We start from the raw sequence: 27,089 nt of genomic DNA, 5'->3' as shown, positions 1-27,089 counted from the left end.
GTTTAACCTAAATAAATCCTTTTTCGATCATCTCTAATTGTCGATTGTGCGATCGTGTTTCGAAAAGTAATGTGACATAATATAGGGAGCGATTCACCCTGTTGCTTACTGTCTTGAGCTTCGCCAAGCAAATGGTAGCGCGAGAAACGAGTGCTGACAATGAGTGTAAGCCCCCACAAAGTATTTAACGAAATATTTAATATTATGAAGCAAAATATGAAAATTCTATCCATTAAATTAGTTTCAGCGATTGGAATATTATCGCGCATTTTGCGCTTCGTTTTGTGGACTTGTCACAAGTGCGCGTAGGTATGTATATTGTAATTATAAAATTGCGTACTCTCGTCGAATTAGAATTCAAATAGTAATATCTCCATTAGTCCGCTCTAGCGGAATTTTCAATTTAATCGAGTGGAATGAATCGTTATTTTAGGCAACCCCGTACATAGATATAAAGCGATATATATGTATACATATATATATAAGTACTCCCTCGTGCTTTTCTCTCATAAAGATCGGAAAGGGAAGGATGCCGTTCAAATTTCTCCATGAAGGCTTTGGCCGCCCGTTTCTTTCATCAAAATTTTCTCTTTCAGAATTACCACGCGCTTCAATCGTTTTATAAAGGGGCCGATTTCTTTCTCGCTTTTCCGCTAACATTCGCGAACGGCATTCCCGAGTAATTTGCTCCGAAGCTGTTCGTCGAGGATGGTTTCTGGGTACTCAATTCTGTTCTCGAGGCATCGAAATTACCGTCCTTACCGCTCTTATTTCGCGAACACGTGTTTCACCTGTGCTTCTTTCTTGAAACCGCGTCTCAAAGCCTAACCGTTATTTCCGACAAATTAAAATACACTAGCAAAATCGGCAGTTTTAATAGCTAAGAATCTATCGCGTCGTTTATCTAATTTAATTATCATTAACTAAATAACAGATAAAATGTGTACATCGCATACAAATTTAACTCGACAAATTTTTCCTTTTTCATTCTCGAAACTCAAAAATATGTTAGAGGTCAAGAAATAAAGAAAAGTTGCATAAGAAGGACAATTGATAAATTTTCAAATAGTTTGCGTTACGCACACAGAATGCCGTTGAAAGTTCTACTAGCGGGATCCTATCACTATTCTTGCAGCAAGTCGGAGCCGTCATTTCTTTGGCAAAAAGTTTCTCGAAAGGTTTGTGAACTTTTCGCATGTCTTCCATTTATCAAACCAGTTCCCGTTATCTGGATACGGCCTCTGAAGTTAACTCACGCGAGACGTTAGAAGCTTGCTGATAACTGTGACAAGTGTGCATATAAAATACGCGATGTATATCACACAAGCGAAACGTTTGTAGCACGCCGAGCAATTTTCGACAAAATAGTTTCGCCATAGCTGTGTCTCTGCGTATTTCTTCCCCGTCCCTCTATCGCTTTCTTCCGATTTCATATCAAGTGCAGATACGTTCTCGATATAGATACCTACATTTCGTCTAAGAAAACACATTTAACTTTGCCTCTATTCGAACGTCAAACAGTTTGATTCGTTCCCCATCCCATTTTTCATTTATTTCGGTATAATACATGTAAATAGGTATTTTAATCTGCAAAACAATTTAGATTTTCCACTTGTGAAGCGTCTAGATAATCTGGGTCAAACTAAAATAAATGCCCAAAATTAATTTGCGTAAAAGTAATCGACGTCTCACAGGCGGGCGTGTACGTAACGTTGGTATTTTCAATCCTTTTTCATTGTTAATAATAAAGCTATATTTTTATTTTTACTATTGCTATTATTTATCGTTTTTCTGTATTCCCTTTATCTTTGGTCATCCGTATGACGTTTGAAGCGAGATTCGCACGGCGAGCTTGACCCGCTGTTGATGACATCGTGTTCACGCATTCAAGCGACATCACGGAAAAATAAAGCAGTGGGGAAAAAGCCTCGTTTCCGCGAGGATGCGAAGAGTGAAACAGCGGGGAAGATGGAAAACGCGCGCGTGAAGGACCAGAAATTGCGTTCGTCGTAGTATTTTGCATATACCGGTTTTACCGTGGAGAACCGCCGTGGCTGGCGTTTGCGTTTACACAAGAATTGTCCATCCGTATGTACGTCCGCCGCCAAGGGAGCAAATCCAAGAGCAAAAAGTGGAACCGGCAGAAACATTCCGGCGCGATTCGTTCCGCGGTTGAATTCTCTTTTCCTATATCGTCGTATTTCTTCATTCGCCGACGGTTTTTCCGTCGTTGCCCATGAGCGAATTTCGCTTGCTGTCTTGCATCGAGGAACCGCAAAATCGTTGAATTGTATAGGATGGTAAATGATATTGGAGAATGCAGCTGAATACAATAAATTGCAGTTAAATTGGGCGGTAGTACGCTCTCGAAATGTACTTATCGATATGATTATCGTGACTGCTGTCGCAGAATTTTATGTCTTGGAAGCAAAACCGACCAATACTCATTCTACGGCTGCAGTAGAAAAGGATACAAGTGAGATTATTCTTTTTGTCTAAACTTATTGCTAAAGTATTCAATACGGCAGAAAAGTGGTTGGACTTTATCTAACGGGTTGAGAAAATAGGTCGCGCATATTTGCTTTTCTGACTTTTCGTGCTCTAAATTATTTTTATATATTATTATATGTATATTATTACACATATAAAAACTTTCTTCAACATTTATTTGCTAAATTGTCACAAACTTTAGTATAATAACGTATACTTTTTAACGTCATCTAATTGCGCCACAACTATGGCTTTCAGTTATCTCACGAAGAGAGAAATGGAGCTTGCACAATGACATTTGCGACTTTTTTCGTAATAAAACACAATACATTATGCCGTTTTCTCCAGAAAACGCGAGACACAGTGAAAACTTGCGTCTGGACGGATTTGCATGCTGAGGGCGCGCGGCGGGACGGTAATTTAATAAACTAGACGATGACGACGATTGCATGGAGGGCAAAGCATCGTTTGATCTTTGATTCCGTCCAGACGTCTGGCGAAACGCGGGAGAAATATTTCGTTCCGCAAAAGTGGAACACGGAGCGTCGTAATAAGTGATGAATTCTCATTGCGAGAACTTTCTGAGAAGATTCCTCGATGACAATAGAGTCAGTGGCACGGAGAGAAATTGCTACAGCAATCAAATGACGTGAACATCGAGGACGTCTGTCGAGCGGAGACGCTCGTTACAAATTGATATGATGAAGTAATAGCAGGTTTGAGGAAAGGCTTGTAATTATCAATTAGCATTACTGATAAAGTTATATAATGCAAATATATAAGATGATAAAAGAGTTCATTTAATTGACCAAAAATATTACTCACAATTAAATAGGAAAATTCTTAAAACTTTTTATGGAATTGTAAGATTAGTAGATTTATCTTGTACAAGTCGAACTTTGATTCATCTTACACAAGTCAGATCCTATCCTTATACACTATGTAGTTTGTAAGCAGTGTCTTTATACTTGACGTTGAAAAATGGAATGTGAGCCGAGGGGTGTGGAAACAAAACGTTAGTGATTGAAATCTTGTTGAATATCCAATTCTTGTGTCTCGATACCAATGCTAGCAGTTCTTTTGTGTAGAAATTTACTTTGCCCGAAGGTATTTTTCCAAAAATGACAACTGAATTTTATGTACAAAGAGGAAATTGCCTTGAGCTGAATAGCTCAAATGTAAAAGTTTTGAGGTTTTGTTATTGATCGTCGAGATCAAGACAGATCGTGTGTGATATTTAACTTGCATTTTTCTATTTAAAAAATAAGACTTTAATATTGTATAAACATAATCAAAATGTTAAGCATAGCCTTAAAAAATATATAAAAAAGTATGAAATATCGAAGAGAAAACTTAATTTTTCTTCGTCATTAATCAGCGAGACGAAAATTAATATACAGAGAGTCGTTAGCTCATTGAAAGCAATAGAATCTTAGTTTTCGTACAAGACCAAGATCATCTCGTAAAGATTTTTCTTTGCAAAGATTTTAAATAAACTTGCAATCACGATGAAACTAAAGATCTTGGGACAAAATTAATTTCTTTTCGTCATTAATCAACGAAATCTTGCAAATTAGTTGGTGGAGATAATTGGTCGTGCATTCGGTAGAAACTTAGTTTTCGAACGAGATCAAAATCATCTCGCTACGATTTGACTGAGCGAAGACATTGTGGTGATTATATCGACCCGTATGTCGATCCAATACCGGACACGGCCAGCGTGCACGTTGTACGCGCGGTAGCGGCGTATCATATTTCAAAGCATATGTACTACACGTGTTTTCACACCTTTTTTGATCACTTGTCAACTGAGGCGTGAACTTACCAGCAAAAACTTGCGGCGTGGTATTCTTTCATGTATGTGTGTGCGCGCGCGCGCACGCAATTTTCAAAACGTTATAACTTTACGAAAAATAGACGTAGAGACACGAGACAAAAATCTTCCTCGTTTCGCAGCTCGCAAATGTCTACATTGATGATTACCATATGCTTTTATCAGACATGTATATGTAGGTGCGTCTACGGTGAGTTTAATGACTTTATAGATTTTATTTAACGTGTCGATGCATTCCGCTCAATTTCGAGTTGCGTTATTTATCAAAACTAGAAATTGCAAAACGCGCGCTTCGCGCCCGCAGTTTGTAGCTGAGCGTTGTATATTTTCAAGAATTTGTATACATGCAAAAAAGGTATTGTAAGCGCAACGTCAATTTAAAATAAAAAGAAACTTATCACTCACTGATACGATTCGCAACAGCAGAGTTGTACATCGTTAACGATATATATGGTAAACTGTAAAAATACAAAAATATATATGATTATTATAGAATAATTATGTAAAATTGAAATTATTGTATTAAATAAACTTTATATTTTACATTTAAAAAATAGATATTTATTAAAATAATTATAGAACACTGAAAAAGTCTTCCTTTTAAATCTAAATTCACAAAATTGTATACGTATGGTTTCGTCTCTAACACTTATTCGAATCCCCGTTCGAATAATTTAAATAAATAAAATGAAAACACAGAACAGATGCTTTATTTTGTACAAGTAGCAAATAACATCAAAATGTAAGACACTTACCTTACGATTTCTCCGCCGTTGCCCGATGCCTCCAAGCCACCTCCTCTCAGATTTCCTTGTAGCACTGACACAACACTCACTCGCAAAAATCATCGATCGCGCGAAATTTCGGGCACTCCCGTACGCGATGTGAAATACCGCGAAATGCACGAAAATTTATTAATATCGCGTGACTTTCTGTCGTACGCGTGATATAAAACGCAACACGAGCATCGGAATCCAAGCATAATTATAATCTGCGGTAAAGATGTTTGTTATTAGTCGGCAACGAAATTTTACAATCTCTATTGTCATTTAATCTAATCCTCGAAGTGAATTATGTGAACGAAACCTTCAGCGATAAGTAGTTGTTATTAATTGGAATAGTTGATCGAGATTATTTTCGATTACATTTACATAATGTAACGATCCGCGATAAGCAACTTTCTCTACTTCCTGCCTGTTCGAGTTGTGAAGACCGACAGAGCAAATTACAGCGCGAACGCCAAAGCCACGTTATTTCTTTCTCTTGTCCCGAAAATGGAACAAATTATACGAAATCGAGAGATAATTTAAAAGCGCGGTGCGTATAAACGAGATGTAATCGCGACGAATTACCACGGTTTACATTCGAATCGTACAATTAGATGAGTGAGAATCGTGAAATCTATGTTGATAAAAGCCGCCGCTTGAACGTGCAAATCATTTTTCATTACAAGTTATAATATTTAGTCGACAAACGTTACTTATTAATATTAAACGTGTACAAATCAATTTTATCCCCACATTTATCGCGATCGCGTCTTGAAAACCGATAACGCGAAAGTAACACGACACACGGAGCGACTCCCGACACTGCCTGCCGGCACGACGTTCGGCGAGCAAGTGAGAGCGCAACGACCTTCAGGTAATCATTGGCCCGCGTAACGTCGTACGATACCGTGCCGAGTGAAAAACAACAAAAAAAACGTTGAGAATTCGTTGCCTCGCCTACGTAATGGAACATTCCGTACTTAATATTTTACATTACTTTGTTCCGTGACTGTTACTACGTTTTGTGTATTATTCTGCGGACTTATTGGTATTGATTAAATTAACGATTAATTCTGTTCAATCGAGACTATGTTTCGAAACAAAAATCGTTGTTACTTAAATTCTAATTACCAAGATTAGAGATTTTACCTTTAAATTACAAATCTTCATTTATTATGAGCAAAAGTTATCGAATTATTTACTTGAATAATAATATAAATTGGTATTAAATACTTTATTGGAAATAGCATTGCGCTCGCTATTTGGTTTTAATTTATATTTATTCATGATCTTTACACATTAAGATTTTTTTCATGCGAAGGAGACGTAATCTGACGTTGACACTCTGTCAAAATACATATTACACGATCTCCGGACTGTCAGTTACTCGCAGGAGAAAGCCAAGCGAGAGAATCAACATCGCGGAACAGCGTCAATAATTAAATCTCTTACCTATATACCTCTTTAAAAAGAACATTAGTTATCGTTGTATCTCATTAGAAGAATAAGAATTTCTTTCATTCTCCTTCACTCAATTAGATATTTAACTTTAACTTCTTTTTCTTTAACTTTTTGTTTAGTCCCTAACTTTCTTTAAGTATATTTTGGCACAACTGTCAAAATTCACATGCGAGCTGAAGCATGACACGAATCTAAAATCACAGAAGTGAAGCATATCGCACTTTGACATTTACGGCGGTAACATCTTTTTTTAAGAAAGGGAATAATTAACGTTGATTTATTATTATGCGATATTAGAAATTTTGTAGTGTACTTATACAAATATTTATGTTGTAATGTTTCAATAATTATTTAATAAAACTTTAAGGAGTACGTGTTCTCTTTATTTGTTATGTAATTAAATTGAGACGTAATCAAAATGGTGATATACGATTTTAAAAACTTGGAATAGAAAATTTTAAAACTAAATACGAAAATCTATACTTTCGCAGGTTGCACATACAAACTGTATAAACCTAGTAAAATTATCTGCAGTATAATTGATTAGAACACGTGCAATTGTCGCAATTAAATGTAGAACAGAGAGTATTTTCATCATTTCCGGACAGTGCGGACTTTCTTATCAAAGCCGCAATGGCAGCAGCCGTTACTGAAGCCGTGCATCCCTTTAGCTTCACAGGGATGATTAATGGCCGAATAAACTGTAATAGCAGTTTGTTCGAAGTGCCCAACAATCGATGGTCCGCGCCACGTTGAATCGCTTCGTCGTGCGGTCGAACGAGCGATTGGTATACAGCTGCGCAACAGAAACGCTAATTTAATCACTTGCATTGCAAATGGTGTCTCCCGAGTGTTCTATAGTAAAGGCGATTAGGACTCGTCGACCGAAAACTAGAAGTAGACTTTGTTTAAAACGATAGTTTTGGCCCTTTTCCGTATGTTTCCTGCCTTTATTTCTCCCTCCCCCCCTTCCTCTCTCTCTCTGTCTCTGACACACTAACTAACAAATAAACCGACTTCATATACATCACAGTAATTACAGGCTATTTAGAGTAAAGTGCGTCTTTAAGTGTTTCCTGTGGCATCAAATGAAAGACTTCTTCCTCGAATAATGCGGACAATAAATTCGCGTTGAAGAGCGTTGTTCGATCGCACGTTTTCCTTCGTGCCCGTTTTTTTTTCTTACGTGTTCAGGGTGTATCCTTTTTCTTCCACGTTATCTGGGCGGGTATCATTCTGCTCGGAACGTTGTGTTAGAAGTGAACAACTGAATATTCGAGTGCGTGTCTATGCGCCATTTCTTCTAAAGGAATAATTGATGCTAAATATACTTGCGATCGAAGCTCGCGAAGACCGAGCACGCGGAAGAACTATTTCTATATACGAGCGCACGTCCAGTCTACCACGAAGTTATAAAAGTTACAGTATTATCGGCGCGGAAGAGAGTTAAAAGCGCAAGAAGAACAAAGCGCCCCACAATGGCGCCGCTCGATAAAGGGCCACGTAAACTCGTTGATTCGCGATCGCCGAACAGTTCCCAAGCAGAGGGCTTTTTCATCCGATCTTGGAGTAAAAACTTTCTTTTCGGGGGAAGTTTCAAGCGATATCCAAACAACCGATTTTCCGCCGTGTCGTTGTTTGCCTTACCATCTTAGAGAGTTACTTGGCGTTTCTCGGATGGTTTTCGTGCTCGTTTGACTCGCGATCGATCTCTCGATATTCCGTAAACGCGGCGTCCGAAAGCTCGACGTTTGACCCCGCATTAACGCAAATGCGTTAAGTAAGATTGATGCGCGATCAACTCAAGATACCAGTCGTTAATTGTAAGGCGGATTTTTCATCGAAGATCTGTCGTCTCATTTTTATATTTTATTTTGCGGTATGCGAATATCGCGATGGAGCCTTATCCGAGTATCATAATCGCGATATCATCCGAATGTCCGACACTCGGCCACGCATTTCTGAATGTCGCCCGATATCCAAGAGGAACCGTTTGCGACACAGCTTTCTCTGCGCCATGCAGCTATCAACATGGCAACTGATACCTTCATTTCAAAACGTATTCAAACCACCCTTGAACGGATATTCCTGCATGTAACCGTAAACCCTTCTATCATACCAAAGGATCGGGGAATTATAGAATAGTTTATCGTTATGTTAAAATATCTGTATGAAAAAAATATTTGTACGAAAGAAATTTCTGTAGTGGTATACTCGATTGCGGATAACATAGCACGTGATCAAAAATGCCAATATTGATTCCCTAAAATTCTCGTGATTGGAAAGTAAAATATCTGATTGTTAATATTATTTCGTTTTCAATAAAAAGCGGTTCTCTAACACGAGGTAAGTAAACATGTAAACAGCAGCAATGAAATATAAAATGAAAATTGTTATGCAACAAAATTGACATGCTCCGATTTTCAAGATAAAATATGACACGAATATATAGAAATATCCGAGTATAAATAAAGTTTCTCTAGAGAATGTATCTCTGTCGAAAACACGACTGTATTTCTTGTAGCATTAAATGGTTCAGTTAATATGCGAAAAGAAGGAACAGTACAATGTAAGTTAGCAACGCGCGCGTAGAGCTGCCGCTTTTCTTATCTTATAATACATGACGGGCGGTAAACGAAATTACCCTCTGCGATTTCATCCGTGCGAACGGGGCGGGTAAGTGCATCAACCGTAAATTCAACAGCGACCTTTAAAATTACCGGCATATTCTAAACAGAGAGTTACAACTGCAGTCACCCACATTCGGATGAATTAACTTCGACAATACTTTTACAATCGCGACGCGATGCTTCTCTGCAATTTATTTATTACAGATAAACCTAATTATTTTCATAAATAGGTATACATGTAGACGTGTTTTATTTTCGGATAAATTTAATTATTTTTGCACATCCTCGTAAACAACAATTAACAGTTACATAGCCTCGATATTATAATTTCCTACTCACCAACGTAACTGCTATGTACATGTGTTGTATCACATTTATATTGTTGAGTGAGAAATTGTAATATTGATGTAACTATTAATTGGCGTTTAACGGGATAAACAATATGATTTTACTTGATAATTTCGACCACAAAAATTTTGAAATTATAGTTTGCGTCACATCGACAAATCAATTTGCATTTTAACAGAAACTAAACTTTCTTTCATATGATTTCTTAACGCACTGCATAAAAACAATTGGATTGAATACCTCCAAGTTATATAATGTTTACGTTGCAAGAAGATGTACGTTGCACATAAAATTTATTTTATGTTGTCGACTTCTACTTGTTCCGACAGAATGTAGTTTACAGCGTACGAGTATTATCGTAATGATAATAATCTTCATAAAGCCTATCTCTTAAAGGGCACGTAAACGTCTCTGTACACGTATGTTCCATGTCGTCCGTAATCGAGTGTAACAGTGCAGCGGTTTCTTTCGTACGTGCGTCTTAGCAACCTGGCTCACAAAGGCGAACACTTTCGGCTTTGTTACGAGAATAAATTGGGCCGATCAACAACGATTTTTTTCCGATACGGTAAGCTAGTGCGGGGCACATCTCACGGAGGGACCTCATTCCGCATGGACGAGGCCGCTGGACAGAAGAAATCAAACGGACTTTATCCGGGATGCTCAGAATCCGATTATGTCTACCTTGTCGATTTCTTTTACCCCCGTAACTTTCGTATCCTGTATACGCTGCTTCTCTCTTGAGGTAACTGGATCCGAGGGGGTAAAACTTGATGTGAGAAATTGCTAGGATATCTACGAAACACCGAGATCGATAGTGTGTTGTGCTTTCGTCAATACGCCCGATAACTCACTTGTCTTTTCTCTTCTATTGGTATTTTTCAAATTAATCGAATGGACGTTGTGTGTGGACATTAATTGGCAACGTCAAATCACGTGTAAGCAAAAGTGTGTGTAATAAAAAGTGATCTTTCGTCTTCTATTATATTTTGTTTTCTATTACGTCACATTATTATAGTATAAAAATTGAATATCGGTTTATTTGAAATAAATTATTAATACGGCTGCAGACATATTTTCGACGTGAGCGCGATAATAATCTGCAAATTAACGCTAGAAATTAATTTCCCAGGGTCTGCTCGCGACACCGGCGCGGTCGATGCATTTATTACGGTATAATGACATCGTCGGTCCATTTCGCAAAGATTTCCCAAGAGCGCGGAGCTTCTCGTTACGTCGACGCACAAAATCTGCCGCCCTTGTTGGGCGATGTTGTCGACGTTACAGCTGTCCCTCTTTGTAACGGCGTCTACGTTGAATTGCATTTGCAACGAAGTTGAACAGCAATTTTCTGTCAATCGACACGCGTCCGCCCTGTGAGAAAATGCATTATCCGTAGCCGTGGTCGGACGTCCCACGGTTACGATGCGCATCGCGGACACGTATATCTAATGGCGTGTATTTCGTCATGAATAAAACAACAACTGCCGGTAGAAACCTTTGCGGTGGCCAGTCTCCACTCCGGAAATATTCATATTTTATGTGACTTCAGATCATCTCAAAGCGCTACGTCAACGTACAAAATTCTCCGAATAACGTATGTCAATAAAATATCATGGGCACTTGCAAGATTTTGCAAGCTGCTTCAATATTAGAATCGAAAAGTTTATAATAAACACGAGGTTTGCAATGAAAGATAAATAACTGCAGCATAATAATTGTAAGAGGGAAGAGCATTTCACCAGGTATAAGCGAACTTGGGAAAAGATAGAATAACGAATATTTAATACATAACAAATAAATTGTACAGATTTTCTTGCGGGCGTTTTGTCTTTTTTTCCTAACTATTCTTTTTTTTTTAATATTACGACTAGTAACGATGCATTCATTTGTCAATATTGATTCCAAGATAAATCTACGTGTCTTAAAACATTTAATTAGAGAGTATATTTTTGAAAAATAAATCTTAAAGGAACGTCCCGAGTATCCATTGAAACGCGATCCATTATTGAGATAAGTAAAATTAATTTTTAGAGATTCTCCCTCGTTAATAACTTGCATAATTTGCGTAATTTTCTCGTTACTCCACGCGCTAGCTTCTGGTGGTATTAACGCGACATTGTACATACATTACGTCGTTGGCGGGTGTCGCGGATGCATCCGACCAGGGTGCACGTTCGCGCGCGGTCCGTCACGTCCTCGCATCGACTCCCCTTCGATTTATTCACTTATCGCGACATGACGGGGCACCGTGGGTCGCATATTAATACGAACATCTCGCCTTGAATAGAACAAGTATTCGCGCGGACGGCGCATCCGGGGGTTTTTAAGCTTGAGAGGCTTTTTAAGATGGCGCTTGTAAACGAGGCACTCTTGGTACACGGTCTGTAACGTTATTAACTTTGCCCGGTAATGCGGAAACTCGGACGCAAAAAACAGACCGCCGTCGTCGCTTTTTCGGACGCCGCGCGACTTTCTTATGCGCCGACTGTATAACTGCACTGCTCGAAAATGTACAACTGCATCTTATGCAGTTTTAAAACTTATTCTCTCAATTGCACGGTGAATTTTTGCGCTGCAAAATAAATTAAATCGCGAGCTTTGGCGCCAGACAGGATACTTTTGCCTTGCGTAACAATTTTTTATTTAACATGCACCCACGGGTAATTTCTTGTTACCCTTTACTACTTCACTCTTAAACGTGTACCGCCAAAAATTGGAGGTAACGTCAAACTGAAAAGTATACGTAATTATAAGGTACATAAAAAATGTACCGCGAATTTATAGATTCCTCGAGCAGTAACCTGGAGACGGTACCTCCAACTGATCGTCATATATTCATTATTACCTCGTATATCATGTACCTCGTGCTAATGTACCGTGAAAAATATCGTCCCTCCTATTTTGGTGGGCTCATAATTATGTATACTTTTTATTTTAACGTGTACCTCGAATTTGGCGGTACTACGCGATACATGATTTACAGTGTTCTGTTGTTGCCCTAGCTTTCCCGATTAACTTTAACGCGTACAACGTTCATAAGCCGTAATGTAATTTAAGAGACAAAGATAGCTCCGACAAATTGCAGATCAAGCTCTATATTGTAATACAGAACGTGTTATATATCAGATCGAGAGTTGGGAAATTTCGAACTAAAAACGCTAACTCAGCCGATCTCTGAGCGAAACTACTTTAACGGGCCTTCCGGTCTGTCACCATAAGTCATTAATACCCGTCCACCGGGCGATATATGCAACACGTGCGACTCCGTCCGCCGTGATTTATGCAATGCCGTGCCCGGTATTACTTTTGCCGCTCTGATTTATTTCGGTCCTTTTCTTCGCACCGAGCAAAGGCTCGTACGTCAGTGTTCATGAATCATGCGCGCCATTATATACAGCCCGCGAACAATAGGGAAAAACAAATTCGCGCCTCTCTCGATTCGCGAGCGCTCGTCGAAGTTCCGCGCGCACCTGTTGGGACCGTTCGCGAGAGATCATCCCTCATATACCCGCGCCTTCTGCGCTCGCGCGAGCGGCAAGAATATTATGTCTGCTACTCGGAATTCGTCGAGGAACAAGTGTGTCCTGCGGGAACATTGAACGTCGTTCAGGCAACGGCGGATTTCTAGCTGTTAGACAAGACACGACGCGACACACGGGTTCGAGCATGATAAATGGGATGTCTTAAAGTCTTCACGGCCATGTAAGCATTCGACGAGAAACCTGAGATACGCCGCGAACGACAGGAGCGACCCTACAGCTATCTCATTTCCTCGTGCACCTTTGTCGAAGATTATCTTGCACGGCAACGCGACGTTCGTTTGCCACGGAATATAATTAATGTAATATTAATATAATGTAATGACTCTCTAATCAGAGAGTTGTACGTATTTGCGTATTGAATGTCCAAGTTATAATAAATTCGATTATTAATCTTTTCTCATACTTTTTTTACTCTCTCACCCTTGTTTAAATAAGATTTAACGATATTATTCTGTGGCCTTTTCAATCTAGGTGCAATAGATGCACAGTGTTCGCACATGAGTAAACAGAATTAGCTAACTTGTGCATCTCGTGCTCGTCGATAAACGCGATATAACGTTATCGGGTACCCGGGCGCTTTGAAACAGACTTACTACTCGTCTAGCGGTGAATCTGGTGGCATCTGATTTGACTGACAATTACATTTCAAATTGCCCTCTAAATTGGCCCGTGTAATTGCACTCCCAAGATGTAATTAAACCGATAGCCGTTTCCGCGGGTTTCGTCAGAAGATCTGACGGTAATTTCGTGCTAATGCTCTGTCAGCGGACTTTAATCCGGTGATCGTGAATCAGCCGTTTAGTTCGCACGCACTTGTGTTTGCTTTCTAAAAGCAATCGAGTTTGTACCGTGCGCGACAATAGAGCAAGTAAAACCACATCGAATAGAAGAAAGATAATAATGTAATTATGGATTATAAAATTTTTTAATTTTCTACGACTATATTTTCAGTGATATGAATTAATATGTTCCTTCTGCGATGAATCTAACCGATTCGTTTCACACAATATAAAAAAAAGTTACATGCGTATTGCACGTGAGATATGATTTTATATAATTAATTTTAGAGCTCTACAATGAAAAATTTATGTTATGCATTGATTTGACTTGTATTAATTTGATTTGTCGCGAAAGTAAAATTTATTTATCGTTTCGCAAGCAATGATTTCAACTATTCATTGAGAATGCGGAGGAGAATTTAATATGGATTTTGCATCCACTTTTTCGCATTCTGAACGCTTCAGTCCTCTTCTTAATGCAGCTGTATAATCTCGTTTTATATATTATAATGTCCGCATACATAACTTTATGAGCAAACGCATAAGTCTTAATATTAGGAAAGTATAAACAGATGTAAAATTACACTTTTATACGATCTCATATTGCATTTCTCATCTCTGCATTTATACCACGACCTTTTTCCCCGCGCAAATGATATTTATACTGCTTTACTGCAGATGCAAGTATCTGCTTTTACATCTGTATTCCTTGTGAACGATGATGCAATATGAGACTCGAGTTAAATTATAAAATGTTATATTATAATCATGCAGAAAAAACACAGTTTATTACGTGACTCATTATTCCGGAAATGTCTTCAGAAATTGAGATTAGTCAACTAGTCATTTTTCCCCCAATTTATTGCCGACGTTTCTTGTGATTAAAAAAACAGTACGAGCGACATTCACGTCGCGTTAATCTTACACTGTAATCTAACATTCCTTTGCGCTTGTCAGGATTCCTTGAACAATTATATCGCTAGTATGACAAAGCCATTCGACTAAGTAATAGTGTAATCACGTCATTTAAGTAAACATGAAAGAGCATTTCATATCATTAAAATTGTTGTGCCATGTTTCCCTCGTGGCTGAGGCATTATCTCCCTGCTCGAGCAAAAGTGCATTATCCGGCAAAGCATAGTCCGAATGCTTGATGAATTCTTTGTGCAACGAACGATGTCTCGTACATAATGATGCGAATGCGCTCCAGAAAGCGCCGTTGATTTTAACGTAAACAAGCATTTGTAGCAGCAAGATCGCATTTCACCAAGAGATCGCGACAGAATTGGGCAAGTAAAGGGAGAAGACTTCGCCCCTTTTCATAGAATGAACACGCTATTTGTCCTTTTCGCGGGTAACAAAAGGGGGACCTGGCAGACCCTTGCAACTTATGCGCGCCCGTTGGAAGCCGCGACGATATAGACGAGGCAAGAAGCGCCGCCGGAAGAAGTAGCCCGGAGACATTCATCTTCGTGGATAAACGCGAACGAGGGAGACAACGGTGACTTGTAACTATAACTCGGTCTCTTCTTCCGCTAAATCATTGTTTCTCGTCTCTTTTCTGCTTGCCACTACCTATCAGTTCGATTGCAACGGCCTCCTTTTCTCAATCGTCGCTCTGCATCAAAACGTTTGATAAGAGGCCAAGGAAATTTCGTCTGACTTCTCTCTCTCTCTCTCTCTCTCTCTCTCTCTCTCTCTCTCTCTCTCTCTCTCCCCCCCCCCTCTCTCTCTCTCTCCTTTTCTCTCTTAAACGAGATCTTCCCATTTTTCTCCGGCCGGATCGGCCGCCGTGACGAATACCGCCTTTCATCGCGACTGGCGGAAATGGCGGCATGGAAAATCCGGCGTAAAGCTTTATGCGATTCCAGTGTCCTTCGGACAGTAAGAAGGGCGTGCGGGTGGTGAGATGAAAGGTGCCGCGGGTAAAGAATCGACGACACGTAAGAGGATAGCGTGAGATCGGACGCGCGTTGCAGCGCGCGAAAACGCTGCAGGAGTCGAGGAGAGACGAGAAAAAGGGTGACGGAAGATGTGACGGTGAGAAAATAATGGCGCGGAGGAAATCGAGGAAGAGAGGACCGTGCGAGGAGAGAGATCATCGCGCGAGAAATGAAATCCGGGTGAATGCGGAAAGATGAAGAGAAGTATTGTGGAGACGATCGAACGGAATCGGCGAAAGAGAATTGAGAGGAGGAAGAAAAAGTCGCGAGGGGCATTTGGCACAGTAGTATATCAGAAATTTATGGAAAGATAGAGCAAGAAAGAGGGCGTAAAATGATACAATCTGACGGAGAAAGTAGGGGACCATAAATCCCGGAGTGTTTTATGAATGGGCAAAAAACGGGTTATAGAGAGAAAGCTATTACACACACGGAGATTCAGTCTGTCAGAATTAGCACATCGAAGTTATATTTTTAGGAGTTTTTGCGACAGTATATAGGTAGGACGTGGCTTGAAATTGATCGCCGAACATTGAAGGCTCATCCTAATCATTTCAAGGATTAGAGAAAAAAAAGTATGATTATAGATGCCGAAACGGTTGCACGATATATAAATAATAAAAGCATAATAAAAATCAGATGCATTTTAACTGGTGTAATACACCGTTAAAGTCTAGCTATTCACTTTGCAGATACATCCTGTGCTTATATATTATAAATTAATCCATAGAATATCATATACAGATATTTACTATATGCAATCATTATTAAGCATACATTAATACAAATTCAAATATTATTCAGCTCGTTTGTGCGCGCGCTTACAAAGCAGGCTGCATTGCTGCGTATAGATTTTTAGTAGGCATTATTAAATGAGTGAACATATGTTCACAAGTGTTTATGAGCGCCTGCAAAACCGATGCAAGGTGTATGCACGCGTTCCATTTGTTCTACACACACATGCGCGCACGCGAACAATTCACTATTCGCGTCCAAAGCCATCGGCCCATTGGCAATATCGTTTGTAACGCAATTTGATCACCGTGCAGCGATACATATACATGCACGCATATATTACATGCACACAAGCCGTCAAACATTTCCTAGTTAAAACTGCGTTGCTCGATCGCGAGATAGACGATAAGAGTGAGACAAGCACGTCTTATAAGTTAGCGGAACACAATGAGCAGAACCAATTTTAATTAATATTTTTATTTGTTGCTCATTTGTTGCTAAGAAGTTGCCAAATTCAATTTTCATGTTATTGGGGAACTAACGTGAAACTTGCTCCTCCAAAAATTCCTTCATTAATTAGAACTGTACTTTTACAGTACAAGTGAGTAAACAAAAATTTGAAATAACATATGCATACACGTGCAAACGATGAGCAATTAAATATAGCTGAGAGAGAGAGAGAGAGAGAGAGAGAGAGAGAGAGAGAGAGAAATCTTTTTTTAATGTTCCGATGAAGTTACTCTCCTAACTACGAGAAAATTGAATTAAAATATATCTTAATCGATAAATTTTCCTTTAAATATTCCTATATTTCGTTCTTCGTTGGCACAGCCTTATTAATAAAGTTATAAACAAATAAAAGTTAGCGAGCGATCAATGCAGTAGTTAACCAAACGAAGATTCAAAAAGTATATAAACGTGCAAACAATAATCTGTCGACTAACACTGTTCTAAATGGTGTTAATAATAATTATATTACTGACTGAGCTACAGTTATTAAATCGCTCGCCAAACTTTATTCGTTTATAACTTTACTGTTATTACAATGTGCAAATGAAAAATTAGTATTTAACTTTATCTCGTTTATTATCGGGCGATAGTACGAGTAATTAGAAAATTACGTAAATATTCATATCTTTATAGAAGATTGCTCCGCTTATGCCGGATGTCATTACAATTGCATCCTGGTTAAATTAAATTTTGCATTTTCCTAGTTATATACATAAAATGATGCCTCTCTTTTAGACTTGAGTTAAATTTTATCCGACAGAAACCGAGCAACTTGTAGAGGCCCTTCACCACCCCCGCCGATTTTAATCGGCGCGCGGCGGTCCTCTTTTCTTTGTAATAATCGTTTCTCGTTTTTATCTCATCTGTTTTAATTTTTGCAATTTATTTTATAATATATACGACATTATAAAAAAAAGTTACTATAAAATTGAGAACATAAAACTCTTTGACATAAAAGTACATACGCAACATTCGGTATGCGTGCAATAACAAAATGCTCATAGAAATTGGAAATAATAATTTTCCGAATTTATTAACTTTTAATAAATAATAATTACTAAAGTTTTAAATATTTTACCAAACGCGTAACAATTTCTGTCTTATTATACGCATCCAATTACGTAATCAATATTACATTATTTTTCAGTCATTCACAATTATTACAATCTCATAACGTTTATAATGATAAAATTTAAAATGATCACATAATATTTAAAATAAAATGCCATTATTATAATACTTAATTATAATAATTAATGTACATTTCCTAATAATTTCCAATAATTTTTAATAATTAGTTTATAATTTATTTTACTTTTTAAAATATTTGAAATAATAATTGAAAATATAATATTAATAAGTAGAGCATATTAAATAATATTATGTATTAATAATAATATTAAATATTTATTAAAAAATTTACTAATAACAAAGTTATATTTTTAATTTTATATTAAAGTTATAATTATTTCGTTTACAATCTTTTTAATTAATGAATTATGTTCCCCTATCCTTACCTATTTATCAGAATCCCTATCTACCCGAATCCCTAACTACCCGAATCCCTATCTACCCAAATTCCTATATCTACTCGTATTCGGATTTGTAGTCCTACCATTTCTCTACCTATACGTGTTTCAATCTAATGAATTTTTAATTAAAACTGCGACGAGACTAATGAGAGGTTTTAATACGCGTGCGATTGGGACTTTATTGGATTTACTTTTTTTCTAATCTCGCACATGTGCGATACAAAGAAAATAATCCTGCTTTAGATAGATAAACACATGTCACATTATTTTACGTTTCACCATACTCCATCATCGTAGTCAATGTTGACCACTTACCTTGTCAAATTAATTTTTTTTCTGGCCAGATTGGACAAATCTTCCATTGCTCCTGGCCATACAGTCTGGTCGCATTTCGACCAGTGAACAATAGGAAGGAGAAAAACTCCGTCCATGTCTACTTATTATCGACGATTTGAATTATGCGAGCGTATTCGATCGTATTGAAAAATGGAAGACAATAAGAAGTTAATTGAAAAGTATACTAATTCTTAAAAATTAACTGCACAAAATTGATCATAAATATTTTTCTTGATTAATTTCGTTATTACGTTTACTTCAGAGTTGATTGACCTTTTGTAACCCGTTCTTTCAATTCGAAATTATAATTAAATATAGAAAATAATTTATTTCGCGTTATGTCAATTAATCTCAATTACATCTCAAGAAAAATTACAAATTATAATGTAAATAAAATTAACAAAATTAATGGAAACCAGGATGGACAAACTGATCGCGAAATCCGACCGCGAAAATATGAAAGTCACAGTATATATATGACTTTATATATTAATTTATTAACAAAAAACAACAAATGGATAGGCTCCAAAGGTTGGGATTAAATTAGCTTTTATTAAAATAAAACCACGCAATTTATTTAAATATTTCTTATTCTTCTTGTTTGTATTAAATGAGACGAATAAATCAACCATTGATATTTGCGATATTTTATGTAATTTCTGTGAGGCGTTTCAACGATTCTCAAAACGGAAAGTGAGCAACCTAACTTTCCACATTGAAAATCGCTTACACATCTCTGGAGATTCAATATATTAAATAAAACATTTAATTGCCGTTAGCATTTGAAACCTATCCATTTTGAGACAACGAATCTACAAGACATACTAATATACGATCTACAATCTACGATCTATGCGATGTATATTCGTTGCCTCAATAAAACAGTTTCTGACTTACCGACCCGATGCGCAGCAGCGGAGTTTAACTATGTTGATTCTGTAACATACAATTATAAAATTCACATTAAAACAGAAAATTCAAGAAAATCAATATTAAAGAAAATAACTTTTAAATTATTTAAAATAAACCAGAGAAAGAGATTAACTTTGTACGAAATAAAAAATATTTACCGTAAAGTTGCTCCGCCGGCGCCCGATGTCTTCCTAGGCTTCCTCCTCCACTCAGGTTGTCTTCCGGCACACTCGCGAAAACACAAAGATCGTTCGCGCGATTCTACACTCCCGGTTGCAAAGCCTATGTGAAAATATTGAGTTCCGTCAAGTCCGCCTCCACTTCGAGTCGACGAGTAAATTGAGACACACGGTATCCATGAGCAAGGGTTAAGTTCCAAGCAGAAAAAAATCTAACCGACCGATAAATCGTCATCGACAAAAATAGATGCTTCTGGCGTTTGACGCGCTAAGAAAAGCATCTTTTTTTCAAGTTTCGTCACGCGCAAAAATCAGCCTGATACCGACCAGCTCAATCACTTGGACAAAGCTTCAAGTGAGACACCAGGGTCTTAGACCACAGACGATATCACAAGGTAGACGACTGGAGTCGAGCTGATACCAATTGCCTATTGTCTAACACGTAGACAATCGAGGCAACGGGAGGCAGCGTTTCATCTTCGAACGAAAGCTATGCCAAGCTCATGGCTCAATCGTCTTAGACAAAAGAGTCCTAAAAACTGCCAAATCACGAAAGTGTGGTCATCGACAGGAACGGGCTTTTAATGAATACTCCTCAAATAGGCTTTGCAAAGTCTTTAGTTCGAGTATTTAAACGGCACTCCCGAACGCGACGCGACACGACGAACCGCCGCGCGCGGTTGCGATTCGTTTAAATAGGTGATGATATAATAACGACTGATCGATAGTACTGGTCCTTGATAATTAATGCTGAAATCAGAAAAATGAACAAGCCAATTAGTAAGTAAAATAAACAAATGTGCTCTCTAAAAGTCAATCAATGGATCACTAAAAACAGTGAATCAACTATTTGCTATTTTCGATAGAAACCTACCGATTGACTTTTAGAGAGTATTAGGCCCGATTTTTTATTTTCTGATTAACCGTTAATAAGAAAGTTAGTCGTTTCCCTATCTATTTCTTTATTATTATCTAACAAGATACAAAGAATCGATTAACTTCTCATTAACAGTTAATCAGAAAATGAGAAACTGGATCTAAATAGTGCAATGGGTACCTTTGGTTTTCCCGTCTTTAGATACTCTCTAAAAGTCAATCAGTGAATTATCGCAATGTGAACAATTAACAATTACTGATTTGCAGTTAAAAATATACCACTGAAAGTCGCAGTGGTGTACTTGTAACTTTAAATCAATGACTATTCACTGTTTTCTGTGATAATTCACTGATTAACTTTTAGAGAGTAACCCTTCAGGAAAGTGAGCCCCTCCACCGCGACAAGGTAGTACCCGAAGAGGGGATTGTAGATAAGAAATTGTGTAATTATGTGTATATAAGTAATTTAAAAAATGAATATCGAGCGTACGTAAATTACGTCTGCTATTTAAAACATAATTATCACTCAAAAATATGTGAAGTCTCTTCATTACATACTCTCGATTTAACACTCACGGTAACGCGATTGTGCAATTATGTGTACATAAATAATTTAAAGAATGAATATCGAGCGTACGTAAATTAGGCCTGCTATTTAAAACATAATTATTGTATCACTCATAAATATGTGAAGTTTCTTCATTACATACTCTCGATTCAACACTCACGGTAACGCGATTAATAGCGAATTAATTGTCATAATATGATGACCGAGATACTTTATTAAAACACTGGAAAAATAAAACGATGTATTATGACACTCTCCCGTTACATTTAAATTCGCCGAGAGATTCAAACGTCGACAATATTCATGTTAATTTCGCAGATACAACGTGAATCGATTCGGTAACCAATTGAACCAAGAAAACCATTTGAAAATACACTTGAAATATGCTTGCTGTATAATTCGAGCGCGTAAATTTTGCGAGATACAAACGTAATTACATGCTTCACACGTCACTGTATTCTGTTACTTAAATCACTTGATCCACGCACAACGCAACACACGCAACACTCACGAAAGTACAGCTGATAATGATCACACGGCACTTTATATGACACTTTCTATGTTAACTGTTCCCGAGAATCTACTGTATTTCAATGGAACAATCAATTGAGATTACGGATTATGCGAAAGTATGCGACGCAATGTATGTTCGGCATGTCACTTTGATTTTCACGAGAAAATATATCGCGCGCGATACGTACCGAGTATTCACTTCGATACACTCGTGAATCATTGAAAGTAACACTTGGTCGATTGTGCGGCAGGTAAATGCGTATTGTACGCAAAGAGTGGTCGATAGATTCTACCGCTACGACACACGCTTCTGAACTGCGTGCCGGTGACTTCGTGTGAACAAAGCGTTCGCTGACGAAAACAACACCGAAGTCACGGGCGCGATATTACGCGATTCAACTTGACGGTTAGTAGAGACACGCAGTTAATTAAGAAAAAATTAAAATTAAAATTACATATCATCACAATTAAAATTAAATATCGTACGCGCAATACGCATCGAGCTCGTAATTATCACGAATGTAAAATTGTATTATTTAATATTTTGCACTACGGAGAATTGCGACTGCTAGCTTGTACGACGCGAAATATACGAAATTATGAAGTATCAAAGAACAGACGATGTATCTCGTTATTTGGTCACTCGATTCGACAATATTGTTCTGCTTTCTTTCGGAGAGAATCAAAGATAAATTATAGGTGCATTTTAACCGGCAGAGCATTCAAAGCGAAACAGTCTAAATACTACATTCGCGCTTGGTACAGCATACCCGAAGTTAAAATTAGGAAGACATTGATAATTACGATATTTTACACTTCCGAATATGCGACGCGGCAAATCGTTTATACGATCGATGGCGATTTAAAGTCGCATAAATAAGTCTTTCAGCAACTCGTAGCACTGCTGTGTTAACAGTGCGTTGGATACACCTGATTTTCTCGTCTTTTGGTTTTAGTTTTCAAACTGCTGGACCACTCCACCGCACTAAAGCCCACTTACGGGGTTTATTGTCGGCGAAAAACCACGCTACAGCTTTTCATTTCGGAAATCATTACCGAGTTTCGTATATCAGTATGTTTGTCGCTGGAGCACGAAATATTTAATATCGTAAAATGTACGTCAAGCGTTTCGTTTAATATTCTATAATTAATTACGGCAGCTGAACGTGACTCGCACTGCCACCTCTTCGCTCGAGCGTCGCCGTAAGAATGGCGCGACAAGGTAACTGCGGGAATAGAAGGAGTATACGCAGCCACGCTGCGTCAAGAACGAAATGAACGCTTGAGCTGCCGTGTACGAACTGTTATTAGGTATATCGCGCGACGAGATATTTAAACTGTTTAAACAAAACGAATGTATGGAGTGTGCGTTTAATAGGTCTCCTATGTTCGTTTAATAAATCTCGTCTCGTTTAATCAATTTCCCGTATGTTTTCGAATTTGTGTCGCGTATGTCACTCTTTTATTTTACGAACTTGTACCGCTTAAAGAACAACGTTTACAAGTTAGCGTCATAAGACACGTTTTATAAAGTGAAGTTTTACAATATAAATTAAAAAAATAAGTTTAAACAATGGTCGAGAACTTTTCAGTGTACAACGGTACAAGAGTAAACTACGAGGAAAAAGTTACTTATATGTTATAATTTACTCCTGTAACTTTGCATGCCGAGAGGTTTTCCGCTATATTGTTTAAATTTATTTTACAAGCAAGAAATTCGGATATTTCGAGAGCAATTAACTGGCAACTAATTCTCATATTATTGCTATGATAATTTTGTCGTTATACATGTATTATTGCGTTAACTTACTTTTCCTTTGGAAGCGGAATATTATTTTTTAAAGAATCTTACAGAGCGGTAAATTTTTCTCTTTGACAACCAGCTGTGAGTAAGCAACGAAAAATATTAATTAGAATTGGTTCTGCTGATTTTGTTTCGCTAACTTATGAAACAACAGACACGGTAACCGAGGTGAAAGCAAATAATGCGCGGACAATTTGAATATGCTTTAATTAAAGCTGGCAGGTTTTTTGCGTTCCCGTAACGACATAGTAACGGCGGTAACTGTACAATTGTCGTTGTTTTTTTTATTTTCAAAGAAATAATTTGGCGAAAGAGGCTAACGATTACGACCCGTAGTTTGTACGAGAACAACGAGAAGAAAGCGAAGAACGCCCGATATCACGTGCTCACATACGATCGGCAGCTTATTTCCACATCGGACGCATTTCATGCCATTATCGGATGTAATAGATTCCGTGAAACTTTCTGGTTCAGTATGATTGCGTCAATTGTCGTGAACTTTTTGTACGATAAGTTCTCCGCGTTGTTCGAGAGAGCGCGCGAGCGACATTTAAATTTTATTACTTACAGTCTGCGATTTAATGTCATAAAAATGTCTTCTCCTTATGAGTATTTACATTATTGTAACTTTTCGAAGCAATGCTTCAAATTTAAGTGAACAAAATCACGACAATATATACGAATTTTATTTAGTTTATGCTCTCTAAAAGTCAATCAGTGGATTATCACTGAAACCGGTGAAGAGCCACTGATTTGCACTTAAGTATACGACTGAAAATAGCAGTATAAATCAGTGACTATTCACTGTTTTCAGTGATAATTCACTGATTGATTTTTAGAATATCTATTACGAAAAGATATCGTGTTTCTTGCACAACTGATAACAAAACTATAATTATATTTTACATAGTGTCTTCCTCGTCATGTGTATATTAATTATAACCAGACTGTCGTTGTACTACTTTGCAAGCGGCGACGAAACTTCGTAATCAGGAAGATGTTTACCTCCATAAAGAAATAATTAAAATGCAAATGCATGCTTGAAACTCACCGTCATAAAATATGAAAATAACTTTCGTGTACTTTAAGATGTTACAAAGCTATAACTCAATAAAAACTTCTTGTTCGGGAAATCAGAATCAAGAGAATAAATTTCAATTTCTTAATCGCTTAACTCTTTGCATAATTCTGTTTATAGGACAAACTATCTGCGTTTCCTAAGCAATAAAGGGACGCACGAGTAGCAATTAAACCTCTTAATTATTCGTAATTTTATAGGACGAGTTGTCTTTAGCATTTCGAAAGTCTCTCAACTAACAATATTTAATTATCTAGCTATTTTTGTGCGTTTTTAATAACTGCACCAGGCTGAACGGAAACGAGCGGCATTTCAATTTTCCCACCAGAATGTTCTGATGGTGTGCTCGAAGAATATTACGCGATCGTGTACGGGAGAGAACGGTGATCTGGTTCGTTCTGACGCGGCATTGACGGTAAGCTGGCTGCTGGAAGGCCAGGTGACGGGACATACGACCCTCGACGACGCGATCTTCGGGGCTTTGAAGCTTCGGGGGCACGATCGAAAGCCATCGTGTCTCCCAACCGACTGCCTCAATGGCGTCGGATTGGATCAAAGAGGTTCGCTGGGAATAGGCATGTTTACGTAGTACATACACTCGCGCATGTACCAGCCCACGGTATATTCGAGTAAACTGATCCACATCGATATCCGGCGATGCTTAAGAGGTTTAAACGGCATTGGTGTGTTCCAGATCTCTTTCTCTCTTTCACTGTGTCCCTCTCTCCCTTTTTCTCTCTCGCTTTCTGCTCCGATCTGCACGTATTCTTTTTCATTCTTATACCTTTTTGCACACAGAATAAAAATTACGTCGGAATTTCTCGCAGCAGATATTTTATCTTCAACATTGTTTAAGATATACCATTGCTTAGTTATAATTTAATTTGATAGTACAGTAAGGAAATCGATCTTTCTTATCGTTGTTTATGTGGTAAGTAATTTTTGCGAGAAATTGTACAGTTTCGATTTATCTAAATTTTTTTTGCTCTTTCTATCAGCCTCTCTCTATCTTTAAAATATTCTAAAGAATTTATGGTGAAAATAAACTGATATTTTAAATATAATTTTTTGTTTTCTTCCAGGTATGTACGGAACGAAGATTCGCACATGTACATGTTCGTTAAATGTGATGGCCCCATCTTCTGGTGAGAGATATCAATTATTATCATCGTATTCATTAAGCGGCCTTAATTTATCATGCCTGTTGCTACTTATTCAGTATTTTAGCAAAAATAATTACAAACAGAACAATGTAACATGTATGGAATTAATGGAACATTATTACAAAATAGGGAGATTATAATCCAACCAAAATGCCACCATCAGTTTATTAAAAAAGAAAAGGGAATATGTAATACACACCCACACACACACACACATATGTACGCGTGCATGAATGCTTTATTCATTTAAAATTCCGAATCGATTTGTAAAGAATAAAAGATATGTAACAGAACATTTGAATTAATAATAAAATTGCTATGATTATAAAACTTCCGATTTCTCTATGAATGTTGAGAATTCAATTGGGTTCAGCACGTTAAATTGACCTGGTAAAAATGGATGGTGAAGTCCCATTCTGCTGTATCATGCCGCGAATATTTTTCAGGGCAGCCAATCTTTTCAAGAATTTTCTTATTCCTCAGCAGTATGTCGTAAAAATGTTCATACGACGTCAAAAAATCCCGCAGACTTGACATACAATAAGATACGGGAGAGCATATAAATCATTAAATGAGAGATAAGTTTGACACCGCGTCAGTCATTAGACGAAACAAAGTTTGATAACCACTGTTCCTGCGGCGAGCACGACCGTCTTCCACGAGAAATGTTTTACGAACCTTCATCAGCGTCGATATCGAACACCAAGCGTCGCCTGTAACACATATTGATTTTTCCTCCTATCTCGTAATCCTCCGGCTTTCTTCTCCCTATCTACTTTCCCCGCGCGCGTGTTTTTCTCAGCGACTTCCGGCTGATTGCCGGTTTTCAATTCCACGTCGCGTTTCCGTTCGCTTAATCGGTTTTAATTACGGTATTAGGTAGCTACGGTGGAGAACCAATCCTAGTTAGGCCGCCATTCATCGCACGATGCGGTGCTGATTCTCGCTTCATTCTGGCGGGCATCCGGCAGTATTAGTTTTCACGTCTTGTCGATTCGTCGTCTGTCGAATTCGTTACGATTTCACGCATCCGCTGCGAACATTCAGACATCTACCTGCGCAACTCGAAAGAGAACTTCTTCTTGA

At 37.8% G+C, this 27,089-nt stretch overlaps 1 protein-coding gene across 2 annotated transcripts in view; it reads left to right on the top strand.

Annotated features, from left to right (window-relative positions):
- Positions 1–26,178, top strand: part of LOC105565511 (tyramine/octopamine receptor-like) — a 107,761-nt gene extending 81,583 nt beyond the window's left edge. For both annotated transcript variants that reach the window (XM_012018768.1, XM_012018767.1), the window contains one exon: positions 25,923–26,178. In XM_012018768.1, coding sequence (XP_011874158.1) covers positions 25,923–25,964 — 42 coding nt within the window. In that variant the 3' untranslated portion in view covers positions 25,965–26,178. The remainder of the gene's footprint in view (positions 1–25,922) is intronic.
- Positions 26,179–27,089: the final 911 nt, after the last annotated feature.

This window comes from Vollenhovia emeryi, unplaced genomic scaffold (genome assembly GCF_000949405.1).
Source record: "Vollenhovia emeryi isolate VEMERY1.0 unplaced genomic scaffold, V.emery_V1.0 DF939151.1, whole genome shotgun sequence".
Taxonomy (NCBI): domain Eukaryota; kingdom Metazoa; phylum Arthropoda; class Insecta; order Hymenoptera; family Formicidae; genus Vollenhovia; species Vollenhovia emeryi.
This window is presented reverse-complemented; position numbering and strand designations above follow the sequence as displayed.